Source organism: Notothenia rossii, assembly GCF_949606895.1.
Source record: "Notothenia rossii genome assembly, chromosome: 7".
NCBI lineage: Eukaryota > Metazoa > Chordata > Actinopteri > Perciformes > Nototheniidae > Notothenia > Notothenia rossii.
In genome coordinates, this window is record NC_136905.1 from 25,740,230 (window position 1) to 25,758,110 (window position 17,881).

At 38.9% G+C, this 17,881-nt stretch overlaps 1 protein-coding gene across 1 annotated transcript in view; it reads left to right on the forward strand.

The window, feature by feature from the left end:
• LOC307013384 (aromatic-L-amino-acid decarboxylase-like) overlaps nucleotides 1–16,983 on the forward strand; it is a 32,206-nt gene extending 15,223 nt beyond the window's left edge. The window contains exons 2-14 of the mRNA XM_079640766.1: nucleotides 5,213–5,420; nucleotides 5,992–6,105; nucleotides 6,207–6,326; nucleotides 8,295–8,429; nucleotides 8,921–9,064; nucleotides 9,628–9,694; nucleotides 9,980–10,074; nucleotides 11,528–11,595; nucleotides 12,486–12,562; nucleotides 13,555–13,574; nucleotides 13,699–13,797; nucleotides 15,280–15,381; nucleotides 15,637–16,983. Of these exons, the coding sequence (XP_079496892.1) occupies nucleotides 5,220–5,420; nucleotides 5,992–6,105; nucleotides 6,207–6,326; nucleotides 8,295–8,429; nucleotides 8,921–9,064; nucleotides 9,628–9,694; nucleotides 9,980–10,074; nucleotides 11,528–11,595; nucleotides 12,486–12,562; nucleotides 13,555–13,574; nucleotides 13,699–13,797; nucleotides 15,280–15,381; nucleotides 15,637–15,825 (1,431 nt within the window). The 5' untranslated portion in view covers nucleotides 5,213–5,219 and the 3' untranslated portion in view covers nucleotides 15,826–16,983. The remainder of the gene's footprint in view (nucleotides 1–5,212; nucleotides 5,421–5,991; nucleotides 6,106–6,206; nucleotides 6,327–8,294; nucleotides 8,430–8,920; nucleotides 9,065–9,627; nucleotides 9,695–9,979; nucleotides 10,075–11,527; nucleotides 11,596–12,485; nucleotides 12,563–13,554; nucleotides 13,575–13,698; nucleotides 13,798–15,279; nucleotides 15,382–15,636) is intronic.
• The last annotated feature ends 898 nt before the right edge of the window (nucleotides 16,984–17,881 follow it).

Here is a 17,881-nt window from a genome sequence, read left to right on the forward strand (position 1 = left end):
TGGCCAGGATTATACAAGGAGATAATTGATTACTGTAAAACGTGCCATGAGTGTCAGGTTGTAGCTCCTACCAAACTTTCAAACAGAGCCCCTCTACAACCATTACCAATAATGAGTGTACCTTATGAAAGAATAGCCATGGATATAATTGGTCCTCTGCCAAAAAGTAGCAAGGGTCACAGGTTTGCCCTGGTTATTTGTGACTACTCCACCAGATATCCAGATGTCTATCCATTGCGTTCCATTCAGGTCAAACATATAGTGCGGTGTTTAGTAGAGCTATTCTCTAGAGTTGGCATCCCTAAAGAGATCTTAACAGATCAAGGTACAAACTTTATGTCCCATCTGATGAAGTCACTGTACTCGCAACTTGGGGTTAAAGGGATCAGAACGACTCCATACCACCCTGAAACTGATGGTCTGGTAGAACGTTTTAATGGTACACTGAAACAAATGTTGAGAAAATGTATTGACGATACTGGCAAAGATTGGGATAAATGGTTGCCGTTCCTTTTGTTTGCATACAGAGAAGTGCCACAGGCTTCAACTGGTTTCTCCCCTTTTGAGTTGTTACATGGCAGACAGGTCAGAGGCCCTTTGGATGTGCTGAAGGAGAAATGGGTGGCTGGTGAGGCAGTGGCAACTACAACCAACAGCATCATCTCTTACATTCTGCAGATGAGAGACAAACTGGACAGTTACAGAGAAACGGTCAAAGAACACATGCATGAAGCTCAACATAAGCAGAAGGTGTGGTGATTACTTGGTGCTTGTGTATTTTACAGACTGACACATTAATTCAGATGCATTTTATTAGTTTGTCTATGTAAACTGTTTCTATAACTTTAACTGAAATAAAGACAACTCTGAAAAAACATGTACTACCTTTCTTAACAAACAAATAGTTAAGACCAACATGTTAGTGAGGGAGTGTGTACGCTTCCTCACATCAACTAATTGGGAGCTACTGTAAGCTATTTGTATTTGCATTTTAGCACATTACTTCCTGCAGTGATTCAGAAAGTATTGTGTTTGGGCTTTTTATTGTGAAAGGGAGAACACAACTCAGAACCCGACATAATTTCATAGAGAAAGCAAGTCTTATAGGGAGGCAATTTAAATGCTAATGTCGTCTTTATTTTACATCCATTACAAATTTGTGCAATCAACTACTTCATTATGATAAGTTGTCTACAGCCACTTTAAATGCAATCAAATGTATATTTCTAAGTGCTTACAACTTCAAAAATCTTTACGTACAAATGACTGTATATTGAATATATTTCTGTACCCAGTGTTGAACAGGACCCAAACCTTTGAGAGATGAAAAAGGACACATCTGCTTTAATCAACTGCCAAGTAGTCAAGTCTGCATTTGTGTCTGTTTATTTGTAAAACGTGGAATTCGGTTTCTTTTTAATGGCCTAGGCGGATTTTGGCTTTTCTTTCTCTTCCCAAGATACTTTTAGACACACTTTGAGGTATGCAAAACCTTACAACTAGAACACTGATGGCTGGCTTACGCTGCAAACTTCATCACCTTTTAACAAGAGACTAAGTATATAACACGTTATTTTGTATATTTTACACATCAGCAGAAATAGAGAGAGAGATGGCAGGAAGGGGGGAGACAATCTCCTCCCACCTTTACAGACACTGTGTTTTAGAGAGAACCCCTCCCCCCTCTGTCTAGTGATAAGATGGCAGGAAGGGGGGAGGAGGGGGCCGGGCCAGGCTCACACACACACACACACACACACACACACACACACACACACACACACACACACACACACACACACACACACACACACACACACACACACCAGGTGCCATCATGCTCACTTTACTGTACTGTAACTGCACACACAAGAACATGCACACGCACACGCACCAAAAGGCCTGACAGCCATAGTAGGAGGAAAGTGTGACAGTAAGGGAGTGTGTGTAGACTAACTTAATCAACACTTTTTGACTAGGAAGGCAAAAGGTGCTTTCTTTGTTCTGATCAGCCCCAATCTGCATACTCTGTCTGAATACATTGAGAGTTACTTTTGACTCTAACTGTGCTCCACTGGAGTCATAGCTTTCTGAACTTATTTCTTAGCAGCAATTCGGTTTATTTTTAATGGCCTAGGCGCATTTTGGCTTTTTTTTTCTCTTGCCAAGATACTTTTAGACACACTTTGAGGTATGCAAAGCCTTAAAACTAGAACACTGATGAATGGCTTACGCTGCAAACTTCATCGCCTTTTTAACAAGAGAGTAAGTATATAAAACGTTATTTTGTATATTTTACACATCAGCAGAAACAGAGAGAGATGGCAGGAAGGGGGGAGACAGTCCCCCCCACTTGGGGGCGGGCCCACCTGTCACTTTTTATGCATACTAATGTGATTGAAACATTTTTTATTATACACCATAAGGCGCAACAGTGGGGGCTTTTCACACCTGTGAATACACATCACCCCCCTCCTATCGACGGATCTCACACCTACTTGGGGTATTACACCTACTTGAGATCTCACACCTCGATCAAAGGGGAGGTGGGACTTAGCTCATTTGCATAATGGGGAAGGTGTGACCTGTCACTTTTTTATGCATACTAATGAGACGAAAGCGGGAGGAATATAACTGTGTGTGTGTGTGTGTGTGTGTGTGTGTGTGTGTGTGTGTGTGTGTGTGTGTGTGTGTGTGTGTGTGTGTGTGTGTGTGTGTGTGTGTGTGTGTGTGTGTGTGTGTGTGTGTGTGTGTGTGTGTGTGTGTGTGTGTGTGTGTGTGTGATGGTGAGTAGTGGAGCATGAGAGTGCACTCTGATGACAGATCATTTCATGCCTCTTCTATTGTGACCACCTGTGTGTGTGTGTGTGTGTGTGTGTGTGTGTGTGTGTGTGTGTGTGTGTGTGTGTGTGTGTGTGTGTGTGTGTGTGTGTGTGTGTCTGTGTGTATTAAAGTTAATAATTAAAAAACAGTTTTGGAAATAGCAACCAACAACATTGTTATTTTGTTCTACTTGTTAATGAACAGTTTTCATTTCAGTTTGAACTTTATTGCGCTCACCTAATATGTATGATGCATATGTCATGTGTTTGAGCTGCCAGTTTTTTCATATGATATATTCCTTCACAATTTAAATAAAATACATTTGGTTTTCAGTTAAAAGTAGAACAAAAATTGGTGGCTCACCAATCCAATTGAAACTGCTTACTATTAGACTGGGTCGGGTATCCAACACGTCGATATTGAGCCACCTGTAGCTCGCGGGCAACTTTTCAGTAGCTCGCCGCTCACAGACTGTGTAGATTAAATCCGACGACATTAATGCACCTGAATCAGTCCGTGTCGCTGCGGCTCAGACACACATGGATTTATGTTAAAAAAAGAATACTCGCCTTAGCACGATGTCAGGTGTTTGGTGGTTTTAATCAAGTGTTGGATTACAGAGTATGAATGTCCTCTTGCTATTTTCAGTTGATAAATACGTGTGTAAAGTATGTGAAGGCAGGAGGAAAAAGCTTCCGTAATCACGTCACCTCTCTGTTCCTTCAAACCCCGCCCCGTCCCTAAAAATAATGAGTGACAGGCTGATAGTAACCTGATAGAAACGTTATTATTCACTTAATCACTGATTGAGATATGATGAAGCTAAATTAAAGGTGGGGTAGGTAAGTTTGAGAAACCGGCTCGAGATACACTTTTTGTTATATTCCATGGAATTTCTTAACATCCCGATAGCAATGAATCTTAAAGGTGGGGTAGGTCATTTTGGAGAAACCAACTCGAGTGCGCTAGAATTTGAAAATACACAGCCGGAAAAAATCTGCCACTTCCTTACAGAGCCCCTCCTCCAACACACACGAACGTGCACATGACCAATGATGGCACGAGATAAATGTGTGCACAGATGAAAGGCTGACAGGCAGGTAGGACATCCAGTTATTTTAGCCGGGCCAGCTAAAATGATTGGTCATGCTTTTTACAGTACTACGGCTTCCACAGATGACATTTTAAGAGCATTCCATGGAATATAACAAAAAGTGTATCTCGAGCCGGTTTCTCAAACTTACTTGTCCCACCTTTAAGTGCTTTGACAAAAAATCCACAATCAGCTTTCATCTGTGGAAGCCTTAGTACTGTAAAAAGCACAACCAATCACATATTGATTGGTCGTGCGTTGTAGGAGGGGCTCTGTAAGGAAGTGGCAGATTTGTTCCGGCTGTGTATTTTCAAATTCTAGCGCACTCGAGCTGGTTTCTCCAAAATGACCTACCCCACCTTTAATCTCATACATTCATGGAATTTATGTAACAGTAAAACAGAGAATAAGTGTGCACCCACATGCAGTATTTTTGTTTTTATATGCTAGCCTGTTCAAAATCATTTTTTTGATGCCACATTCAGGACATTCAGTGCCCTTTTTTTAACAGAAGACCGTTGCTAGAAGTATTGTTTTTTGTTTTTGAGGGTGGAACAATTTCACACAGAGATATAGGGAGGCTAGACCTATACAATTGAGATGGAGGTTATAAATCTCCAAAATCATGTTCATCTTAAGTCTCAGCAAAACTTTTCTGGAGCCTTGTAGACCCAGAAAACTATTAGAACATTCACCAAGCACTGAAAATGTCTGCTTTATTTGGCCACTTTCATTTTTTCAAAGTAGCTCTCAGATGAAGAAAAGGTTGGAGACCCCTGACCATTCCCCCATAGACTATTAAGATTTGAAACTGTCATATGAATAAACAAATGTGTTTTTAAAATTCAAGTTTTCCACATATTTACATGCAATACAATGTTACAACATGTTACAGATTTTACATCAATCAATCAATCAATGTTTATTTATATAGCCCAATATCACAAATGTTACATTTGTCTCAGTGGACTTCACATGAAATGTGTCAATGCTGCTACACATTTTAAACTTAGCTGCACATTTCAGTGTAAGCAAGTATGACTTTAACCTCACTTGGCATTACAAAACTGGATAGATTTTACATCGATCAACTCATCCGTTGTGTAGAAATGATTCAGATATTTAAGTAAAAATAATCTACAGTGTCAACATTATTTATTACAAGTAAAAGTCCTTGATTCAAAATAAAATGAAATTGCCCTCTGAAATTAAATGAAGCAAGATTCATTACTCATAAAAAAGTACACTTCAAAATTGTCAAATGTGATTGAGAAGTTTTTTTGGACTATTTTCCAGTGTTACCATGGACACAGCAGAGTTCCGGCGTAGAGGGAAGGAGATGGTGGACTATGTGGCCGACTACCTGGAAAACGTGGAGCAGCGACCGGTATACCCAGATGTGGAACCAGGGTACCTCCGTTCTCTGATCCCCGCTGAGGCCCCTCTGGAGCCTGAGACATATGATGATATAATGAAAGACGTGGAGAGGGTCATAATGCCAGGGGTGAGATCATGCTTCGGTTGAATTGTTGATGCGCTCTATGGCGTTGGTGATAAACATATTTCCTTGTGCTTCTTCTGACTGTGTAGTTCAGATTAGCTCGTTTAGAAAAGTTATACTGGTATAGAGAAGACAGTTATTTTATTGAATCATGACAACACATTTTGAGATTATATCAAGTAATCTGATTACAACATGTTTTTAGGTGTCCAAAGCTTTCTATTGGACTCAGAATTGTGTGTCAATGTATTGGCTTTGAAGGAAGGCCATAAAGGAGGGGCTGGGATTTTAGATTTAAAAAATAAGTGATACATTTCATGAAGTGCTATTTTTTAGGATTAGCAGAACCAAAGTTGTTTTTTTGGCTTTATGAAGACATATTTAAAGGACATTCATACAGCAAACCAATCCATCTGGGGGGGATTTCTCCCAATACATTACATGTATTACTCTCATTGTGTCCTTGGCTTTCTAAACAAATTATAGGAACCATAGAAAGGTAAAAATATGTTTTTTGAAAAAATAATGACAATGACAAATGACAAATGAATGACTATCCAATGTTTTTTAACAGGTCACTCACTGGCACAGCCCATACTTCTATGCCTACTTTGCAGCTGCTTCCTCTTACCCTGCCATGTTGGCTGATATGCTGAGTGCAGCTATTGGATGCATTGGATTTTCCTGGGTAAAAAACACTTTGCTGTGTCTCCGATTTACAATGTTATGAATATATGGAAACACAGAACATTTGAGAAAATTGTTTTATATTTTGTGTTTGTTTTCCAGGCTGCCAGCCCAGCATGTACAGAGCTGGAGACAGTGATGTTGGATTGGCTGGGCAAGATGCTGAACCTGCCTGAGGATTTTATCGCTGGGACAGAAGGCCAAGGAGGAGGAGTCATCCAGGTAAAGGTCTTTTGTGTTTTTTATGCTTCCCTGTAAACATTTTCCCAGGCAGTCCAAGAAGTAAACCTACGTTTTATAATCTACCCTGGTTTGAGACAAGCCAAGTCAAAGGCTTAGTTTTATAGGCTTAAAAGAACCGTGACTCACAACTGACCCCCGCTGAAATCATATTCACCAGGAATGTGGGTACTTTTGATTGTTGCTTTTTCTCCCCCTGGTTCACTGACAATTGGCAGGAAATTGCCTTTAATGTGTCATCAACAGGCAGACAGAAATGATGATGCTGGGATTATTTCGTGTGGCAAAAGGCTAAGCGTTAGTTTAGTGTTCCATCGACAGAAGTGCAGTAGCAGCAGAGGATGCTTTCTATATACGTGTGTGTGTGTGTGTGTGTGTGTGTGTGTGTGTGTGTGTGTGTGTGTGTGTGTGTGTGTGTGTGTGTGTGTGTGTGTGTGTGTGTGTGTGTGTGTGTGTGTGTGTGTGTGTGTGTGTGTGTGTGTGTGTGTGTGTGTGTGTGTGTGTGTGTGTGTGTGTGTGTGTGTGTGTGTGTGTGTGTGTGTGTGTGTGTGATGGTGAGTAGTGGAGCATGAGAGTGCACTCTGATGACAGATCATTTCATGCCTCTTCTATTGTGACCACCTGTGTGTGAGTGTGTGTGTGTCTTGCCACTCTCCTTTTTAAGTGCAGCCTACAAGCTCACTATGGTAACCAATGGGGCTCTTCTCCCCGCAGCAGGGCTAATGAGGGTTGTGACAGCACATTGCCAGCCTATTATTATAAACCTTATGCCAACACAAAGAGGAACGGGGATTGTTTCAAAAGGACCCTCGTGACCTTAGATCTTCCTTTCTATGCCTGTGTGGGTCATTAGATTTGACGGCAAAAAAAAACAGTTTGCCTATGATTAAAATAAATTACAAATGACAAAAGAGTATGGAGACTAATTGACAAAAATGTGCTACACTTCTGTGTGTACTTAAATATGTTAAAGACACAAACTTGCACTTTCTCTTTACATTTTACTTTACGATAATGACATGTATACTTAAAAGCAGTGTTTATAATTTCAGCTGCAACAGGTTTCAATTATTTTGTGCTAAATAGTATATTTGGTTATATTTGAAGCAGAAAAGGCTCTAGTTCACTATTACAGGTGGTAGCTAGGAGGGTGGATGAGCGCTGGTAGACTTTTGCAGAGGAAGGATATAAAGCCCAGTTTGGTATGTTTGGAATACTTGAGGTTATTTGCTTTTTGCATTTATAAAAATGTATTTTCTTTGGTAATTTCATCTGAGCTAGTGCCATGTTTACATAATTGCAGTGAGTTGATGGATTTGTTTATTGATGTTTTGGGTCTTTGATATCTAAAATTGGCTTCATTTTACTCTTCCTGTCTATTTGTTTCGACGCAAATGAAATAGCCTATATTGCCTTGTCTGGGGTGAGATTTGTGCTTATTGATTAAGTAATTTGAAAAATGTAATGATGTTTTTGTGGTAATGACCCAGATACCTGAGAAGCCATGACTCATTATGTTGCCTCAAACAATTGTCAGACTGGGTGATGACTCAAGACATTGAGAATTGTATTCTCTATTAAGGAAGTGGATGTGTCACCAGCTTCATGTCAGTGGGAATAGCACAAACTGTTTACTTAATGTCCTGCTTTGTATGAAGGTGTTTGCAAATGGTTTGTTATCTGTCAATTAACATCAGTGTATCTGCCAAATAAAATCTAGATATGGATTGTTTACACCTTTCATTCTGTTTAAAAGCAGAGATAGGTACACAATGCCTAGGATAGATGACTTTTCTGTAAGCATGAAAATCAACTCTTTTCCAAATATATATATTTTTAGAGATCTTGCAGAAAAAACCGGTGCTCTGGATTCCTTGAAGACTCCATGTATTTCATGTTTGCTTCTATAAAATGTAAAGATGATTATCAATTTCCTTCTTATTCCCAAAGGGCACAGCCAGTGAGGCTACCCTGGTGTCCATGCTCGCCGCCCGCTGTAAAGCAGTCCGCCGCATTCAGGCCTCCAACCCTGAGAAATCAGAGGCTGACATCCTCTCTAAACTGGTGGCTTACACTTCAGAGCAGGTAAACACACATATTTACAATCTTACATACCTCCTGTTTAACGCACAGGCCAAGTGCTACTTATACAGATTTCATATTTATTATATCTAAAAGTGCAACAACCTTGACTTCTGTAGGGTTTTACTCAACATATTGTTCTTGTAAACTTCCATTATTAAAGGTTACCTCAGGAACAGTAAAATAGATTTTCAGTGATTTAGCGAGACAGAGGGTCAAGGCAGTAGCTAACTCTGATCAGGTTTAATACCAGGCTGACTGTGATTGGGTTAGGGAGTCGCCTGAGGGCCACACAGACATTTACAGGGACAGCAGTTTGTGTTTCTACTGAAGAACACCATCCTTATATCTAGGTGTACATGTTTAATCTATGTGTGTATTTATTTCTGCACACGTGTTGTGAAGTTAAGATGGGTTTATCTTCTAAAAGCTGAAGGAGATTCATCTGGTGTACAGTGCATTTCTACAACATGTTGCATTTACTTCCTCCTAAGGCTCATTCTTCAGTGGAGCGTGCTTCTCTGATTGCTGGAGTGATGATGAAGAAGATTCCTGCAGACAAAAACTATGGTGTAGAAGGAGCCATGCTTAAGAGGATGCTGGAGGAGGACAAAGCAGATGGATTCATCCCTTTCTATGTAAGAAAATCAAACACTATTTATTCATCCCATTTGCATAGAACACATGGAAATAAAATACATTTCAACCTTAGATATGGGTGATTTTACCATTGAGATACACACATCTGTCAGTACATAGCTTTGCAAAACATGTACATCTAACAAACACACACAACTGAGGGAAAAGCTGCAATGATACAAAGTGTGTGATGATGCTGTGCACACCCTGAGGCTTCTGCTGTTTGTGGTGAATTGACTGTATGTCTATCAGGTTAAGGACAATAATCCCTGTCTCAGCTGGTCTCACCAATCACTATCAGTGAACAAAAGTAGAAATGGTCCAGGAGCACTGAACCATCAAAGATATCCAGATTTAGATTTAGGATATAAAAGGGATTAGATAAAAGTGATATTGCACAGTAGCTGAAATTGTGTGAATTTGTCATTTTTAAATGTATATTATAGAGAGTGCCATTGTTGTGACAGTAAAAATGAAAACATTTTGTACCAATTTTTGAAATTGCTACAGGTAACAAAGCGCTTCGGGACGTTAATGATTTGTATGTCTGTGTATTTTTCAGTTCTGTGCGACCCTTGGCACCACGCCATCATGTGCTTTTGATCACATCACCGAGCTGGGGCCAATATGTGAGTCAAGCTCACACACACCATTTCCTTGTTTCACAACAGGAAATGGATTGTAAGCTTTTGTGTGTGTGATTTGAGAAACAGACAGACAAAAAATTATTTAGTCAGTTTACCAAATATCCTTCCTTCAAAATTCAGTACAAATGATATGCAACTCGTTTCCAAATATATATTTTGAAAATTCATGAATCATATTTTTTGTATCTCATGTTATTAAATCTTGAGACTGTCAAAAGTTGTTATTTTTAAAACATTAATAGCCTCTCTGTTTTGTGTCTGTTCCAGGTAATGAAGAACAGATGTGGATGCACATTGACGCAGCATATGCAGGGAGTGCATTCATCTGTCCTGAATTTAGACCTCTGTTGAATGGCATTGAGGTGAGTGGCATATAAAATATCAAAGCGATCCTGTTCAATTAGTAATGATGTTTAGTTACTCAGTTTTGACATGGTTTAAATCTCGATCATCCCAATATGTGCAGAACAGACTTGATATCGTGTGGTCAAAATTTGAAGTGTGCCTCCACCTAAATGCATGCTGAAGGAGAAAACAGCCTATTTCTGTTCAATTAGTTGTAAAATATCTCTCATAGCATCTATAAAAGGCAACACTAACTAAATGCTGATTATATCCAGCTGCTTTATTTTTGTTTCAAAATGTCATGACGTTAATGTCAAGGAGGAAGCATGCACGAGTGAGTAATAGGCCGAACAATCGGCATTGGCGCAGGAGCATCAATCTGCCTTTTGAAGCTGCCGAGGAGGCTGTTGCTCCCCGAGCCGTGCAGAGACGCAGAGATAAGGACAGAGTAATTTCCTGAGGCAGCGTTAGACCTTTATATATCACTGTTTATTAGACATACAAGTTCAAACAATGTTGGTGGGAAGACTCAGAAATCAACTTGACTGTAAAGACCAACTGTGGTTGCATCTAAAATAATATATTGGAACACATTTCCCTCTTATACTTGCAATTTTACATTTTATTGGAATTAGTATTTAGGGTCCTTCTATGAGGAAGTGGTGAAGGGATTACTTATAAGAAAAACCTACTAATTTTATCCGCATGCTGTTATATACTGTATATGGTGGAAGCCATAAAGTATATTGTAGTTATAATATAAACATTTGGAGCCAAAAAAGGTGAATTTGAATTATCCAATGAGAAGATGGTGTGTGTTTTAGGATGAGAGTGCAGCCCTGTTGGAGGGCTGGTTGCTAGGATATGACTGATGGGCGAGCAGGAAACCAGCCCCCTTTGAATCAGTCAGCATGGCAACAGTCAGCCAGGAGTCTGCCTCACATTGTCTTTCCACGCTGTGTTATTGCATTTGTGGAGGTAGAGAAAAGGATATTACAAAAGATAGCCAACATAGAGATGAGAACATATTAGGAAAGGTTTGTTTCTCTTTGAAGAAATGCTCCCAGGAAAGGGTTACTTTCCCTGCGCTCTGCAAGCTGTCGGCTGAGTGTTCCTCCTTTGCATTTCAAATAAACTGAGGATGCTTTAGTCCAGATAACGCTGTTGGTGGGTGAAAGGGTGTCACTGCGTCAGTAATGGTAAAATAAGATGTAGTAAGATGTGTGTTTTGGTCAACACACATTTTTTAAGTTTAACTAAAGATACAGAAATAATATTAATACTTTCATAACCATTAACTTCATGTATTTTGTTTTACTTCCGAAAAATATCAAGCAGTATATGCACACAATGAAAGACACTGATATTTAATGAAATCATAAATGTTTTATTTTTATTTTCATTATTTCATACATACATGTTAAATCAAACTTGATTCCTTACTATTGTTTATTCTCTTTCCTTCTAAAGTTTGCAGACTCATTCAACTTCAACCCACACAAGTGGCTTTTGGTCAACTTTGACTGCTCTACAATGTGGTAAGTTATACATTTCATTATAGCGTGTGACACTAAACCCTGAGATTTATCATCCCTCTTTTTAGCATTTAACATGGTGTGTTTGTGAGTGTCCAAAAAGGACAGAACTTAAATGTGTTATAAAAGGCCACAGGGCTCAAATTACCTTTGTCACATTTAAAGCAAACATACAGATATGAGGGTGTCTGATACAAAATGATAACCAATGACGTCAACAAAAAGGAGGTTGTTCAAGTCACACTATTATATACTGATGTACTGAAATGAACAGTGTGAAGAATAAGACATTTAAAAAGGGCATATGAGTAAGCATTTTTGTTGACAAAATAATGTTGTTTAATCAAATAATTATTTACCAATTTAGCTCAGAGTGACTCATTGCCCCATGAAGTAACAAAGAGTAATCCATTTAAAACCGGTTTCCATCTGCACCTCAATCATTCGTAGAGTAAAAATAGAACTACGCCTCCCATCTGCCCTTCTGTCAGCAGCAAACAAAACGAGACAAGATGCAAACAGGTGAATCAAACCTGACAGAAGGGGATGGGAAGAGGGGATAAACCCTTTTTCCATCAGCTCTGGCTCAGCCTGTCACTGCTCACAGGATAACTGTTGACTTCTGACACATTTTCATATTTACTTATTTAATGCAGTATATTTAGACACTAAGAATACCCTATACTGTGTAAATCAGCACATCATACTAATAATGTAGTGTATTACTATCAGGTTATTTAAGACACATGTCATATGTAAAATACAAGGGGAACACTAAACTATTACTAAACATAATATATGATGCCACATCTATAAGATTCCTTTGCCCTTATTAAATGGTCAGTTAATATTTGATGTAAACATTATCTCTGCTTGTCAAAACCTATCAACAGGGTAAAGAAGAGAGAGTCAATTATTGGAGCCTTCAAGGTGGAACCTCTTTACCTGAAACACGAAAACCAGGAGTCAGGTAAGGTCATTCACTTATAGTATTTGAATCAATGATTACAGATCAGGTTGAATTGACTTTGGCCTTTACAGCAGAACCTGACAACAATGAACACCTTTTACCTTGTTTACTGTTTAGTTGTGAATAGGGCAGTTAGTTTGAGCCATCTTTACGATTAAACATTAACTGCTGAAGCATGCACCAACCTCTTAAAACGCAGTGTTGTGAAGCCTATCCAGCTTAAATAGGCATGAAGGTGAATGTCTGACAACCAGACAGTTGTACAAGAGTGTTCTTGTAAACCTATGTTTGTGAGGACATTTTCACAACTCGATGCTACAGTAGCTGAAGTTAAGTTGTTACCTTTGTGACCTCACATAATATATATACAGCCCAAAAACATAATCTCGAACAATTTCAACAAGACCTAACATAGAAAAGAATGTATAATATGCATCAATGTCTGCATGTGTGTTTGTCTTCTGTGTGTATTCTTTACATGCTATTAGCTTGCAGATGGGCTCAGAGCTGCTCTGTAATTTGTCTGTCACACAAGCACACAGAGGGAAAGACAAAGCTACCTCACCAAACTGAGGCCTCACGAAAAGCCATTCACTTACACAATGTGGGTTCTTCCATCTAATGAGTGGTTCCTAACTCCAGCTAAAAAGAGATGAGCTATCTGTATCTGCAGCCAGTAGCCTGTGTGGACTGACTGAGATGTGGGAGGGGGGCACGATGACACAACACCTGGACGGTGGAAGGCAATGCCAAATACAGCACCTGACAATAGATCCTTTTCTAAAGCGAATAATGTTAAATGTCAATGCTTTGTTCACTTCACTTATACAGTAGGTGCCAGTTGTTGTTGTCTGTTGTTTTCAATATTTTTGTTCGGATGTCGTGACCAGAATACTAATCCCTAAATATCTTTTTATAACAAGTTGCTTTTAAAATGTAAACTATAAGTATATGAAGTTACATTTTTAACTGAAATGTGTATTCTTTCACAGGGGTGATCACAGATTATAGGGTAAGATAACAGTTCTTTAAATAAGTTATTTCCACAATTTACAAAATATAACATTTTCCAAATGACCCAAAAACGTGCAGAGGGTTAAACCTATATTGGACTCTCTACCTCCTGTGCCCTGTAGCACTGGCAGATTCCCCTTGGCAGAAGATTTCGCTCACTCAAGTTGTGGTTTGTCTTCCGTATGTACGGGCTCCAAGGCCTACAGGATCATATACGCAAGGTAGGACACCAGCTGAATAATCCATCATGTATCATTGCTCTTACATTTCTTTAATGGTCAAAATCTTAAAATGTATCTCTGAAAGAATTAAGAGAAATTCAGTTGATAGGTTCTGTTGATTCATTACCTTTAACATATTATATTTTCATTACTCTAACCAATTAATTGAGGTAGTTGTATGCATACAATAGTTTTATAATAAATGCCGTCCCATCCGTCCATCAAACGCCTCACCCAACATAATCTTCCTTAGCACTAAAGTCTATTCCCTGCCCTCATCTCTGCCTCCATCAGCGCATCCTGTCAGTCTTATACGTCTGGTCTGCATCTTCTTTTTATAGCAACATTTCTCCTCCAATGCCCATCCTTTTCCCATGCCTCTCTCTCCCCCCTTTCATATTCCTCTTCCTCCCTCCAGTCAACTCTGTCAATCAAATGAGACTGTTTTGCGTTTTCTTCCATTTAAAATGAAGCGGCAGCAGCAGCAGTGAGCCCTGCGGCCATAACCCATGACACACTGCTCCAGTGTGCATCCATCCTCTTGATTAGATACAACAGTTTGATCTGTATTTTTTATCCTTTAAATCTAATCAAACAATATTTAGCCTTCAAATTGAAATACAGAATGCCAAAGAAACTGAAGTGTCTTCTTTCCCAGCGGAGGAAAAACATTTACTTTGTTTCTTTACGAATACCTAATGAATCTTCTTTCCCTGAGAAAAAGTTGTAAATTAAGCATTTTAATGTCAAAGGCATGTGGAATGTGAGTCTAACTAGCGTACAGTAATTATAAATGAGGTCATTATAGTATATTGGCTTGTAAACACCTCTGAGTGATGGTGAATTACTGGCTGGGAATGAGAAAACAAGGTGGTGGTCAATCCGTTGGTCATTCACTGCTTTCATCAGCTTTATAGAGAAGCAGGAAAGTGGAGTTCCTCCTTGTTATTTTGATCAGATGCAAGAATACAGGTTTAGTGTTTCACCATTCTTTGATCATACGTGAATTAATGAGGTTTGTGTTGTATGTATGATCATACTTTGCCATTTAGAAATGTGTAAAAAGGAGGGCACATTATTTGATGGAAGCAGACTATTTCATGGTTAATGGCAGTGCTTCCTATCCTGCAAAAAACCCTTGAATCAATGGGGTTGTTTATCAATCGTTTCAAATGGTTCCATTGAGATTATAGTAAGGATGTTACACTATAAGGTATAGAGTAGACTGAACCAGTTGGAAACCGTTTTCTTTTCCAGTGGGGAAAAAAAGGCTCTGATCTGTATGACTGAAAGCCATTATAATACAGCACTACCATCTAGTGAACATCATTGAAATGACAACATTTAGCAGAGTTGCTTCTCAAATATTGTCTTGTTGAGGTTATCTGATATACTTTAATCTACATGCACAGTCAATTATAAAGGTACATGTACCAACCTGCATGAGTCATAGCAGATTACAGTTCTGTATTCTCTTTACAGCAAGTGAACTTGGCCAAAGAGTTTGAGAGTCTGGTGCGGGCAGACAACAGGTTTGAGATCTGTGCAAAAGTCGTCATGGGACTGGTCTGCTTCAGGCTCAAGGTAAGCACATCCAACATCTAAGGACCACGTTTACTTGATCCATATGTTCCTCTTCTGTTTGTGAAAGTGTGGCTGTATTGTTGAATGTTGAATATATATTATTCAACATTGTTCTGAGACCTCCCAGTTATCAAAGAAATTGCAACATGATACATATTTTAACCCAGTAACCCAGTGTTTAGGCAAGACCCAATTCCAGACTTTGGTATATCTTCTCACTGTGATAGGCATGTTCTTCCTTCCCCCTTCTTTCAGGGCACCAATGGGTTGAGCGAGCTCTTGCTGAAAAGGATCAACAAGTGCAGAGAGATCCACCTCGTGCCTTGCCAGCTCTCCGCCCGCTTTGTCCTGCGCTTTGCCATCTGTGCACGCAGTACTGAATCAAGACACATCCAGCATGCATGGAAGCATATCACGAAGCTCACCTCTGAGATATTGAAGTAGAGCCATTAATCAAAAAAGATTCTGAAAGGAGGACCAAAGTTAGTTCAAAACATCTAAATCATTTTGCAGGTATAACATTTCATAAAGGGAATGAACAATGCTTCATAACTCGCTTAGCAGTCAGGTTCTGTTCTTCGGAATTTTGAAAATGATTGTATGTGAAAGTAATTGTATTAAATCTAAAAAAGAAATAATGCACATTCAAATAACATTTTCAATCTGCAACTTCTCCCTCCATTGACTTCGCTTTAAATGTCACTGTTTAATGAATATGTTATGATCCTCGTCATAATGCAGCCATCCTGAGATAGACCTGTTTTAACTGTTGATGCCGCTTCTGTGTCTTCTACATACAAAAAAGGTGATTGGAATGGAGAAAGGTTTTGTGTTAGTATTGCACATTTTTTGTTTGATTGAGTTTTTTGAGTATGTCTATAATTTTCTATTGGTGGTGGTTTTTGATGTGGTACGCTACAAAATAAGGAGTTGTTATGGTGTGAAAGAGTTATTTGATCAGATTGCTCATGTTATATGGCGATATATTTTATGGAGGACTTCGAAAAGCCTGTAAAGGTAAAGAAATTGTTACTCCTACTAATCAGGTAAAACGCTTTTACAAGTGCATTCATTTATTCATGACCTTATTGGCAAAAGTACCTACGTGTGTAATAGATGATGATGGGCAAGGTTTTATAATTTTATTAAAAAATATTCTATTCTATTATTTCAATAGTGTCTTATGCACAGTGTATTACTGAGTGTATTCCCAAACATTACAGTGAGACAGGGAATTTATTTGTGGCACAGATTTAACATAATCGGCATGTACTGTATTGTGTGTTCCAGTAATCTAGGATCCTTCAACACATCCACATGTATCTCTCCCTAAATACTGCTTGTGTAAGCCTCAAGATAAAAAAAAGATTGTCATGATTTACAAATGTAAAACTTCTAAAACAAGGCTAGTCTCCTGTCTGTCAATAAAACGTGTCACCATGGTGTCTGGGTTGCTATTCCCTCCTATATGCCACCTGCATACCTGTGGTGTGACCTCATCGAACCTTGTTGTCAATTCATTTGAATGTTTCAAAGTATACTACTTTCTGACGTGGTGGTGCAATGGTATGGGTTTGTTTCAATAAAGTCTTCTCTAGTCTGCGAAGTGTTTGAATCTCTCTTTTTACATCATCATCAAAGGTTTATAATATATCAGGGTTGCTATGTAAATATTGAAAAGGGGTGTTGTGGTGTTTTAAAGTTTTGGGAAAAATCTGGGCTACATTATATGGTATGGAAAAGGTTCTGTCTGCACATATAATATATAATAATATAATAATAATATAATAACTGTTACAACCCCTTAAATTAATAATGGCTCAAACAGAGAGCAAAACATGTTCGCCACCACCAACCAGTGTTTATGTTTCCTGGTAGTCACTAAAAGACTGGTGAATACAAATTCAGCGTGATATAGCCCTGCTTTCACTTTACTGCAGTGTACTAAATTAAAGATGACAGACGCACACACACACACACACACACACACACACACACACACACACACACACACACACACACACACACACACACACACACACACACACACACACACACACACACACACACACTCACACACACTCACACACAGCAACCATTATGCTGTGCCACTGAGTTTCTCTGAGCAACCTATAATCCCTGAGGACAAAGGCCAGCGTAATATAAATACAGATAAGGATTCCGTTGTAGAGGTTAATTCTGAGCAGCTGATTACTGGTCAACAGTATTGGCCTGTTCACTTGCTTGAAAAGCTAAATTATGATTGTTCTGCAGGCTGTATACAAGAAGATCTTTATAGTTTTTGTTTTGAGTATTTTGCTTTAACTGTCAAACACTTACAATTGTGCAGCTGATTGAAAAAAATGCAAGGAGACAAGTTCTTAAGGACTGTCTGCTCAGACAAACTGTAAACTAGGATGATGGCACACATGGGATATAACAATGCTATTACAGGGGTGCAAGTTCAAATGCTTGTGTGAGTGCTCTTGGCCATATAAAT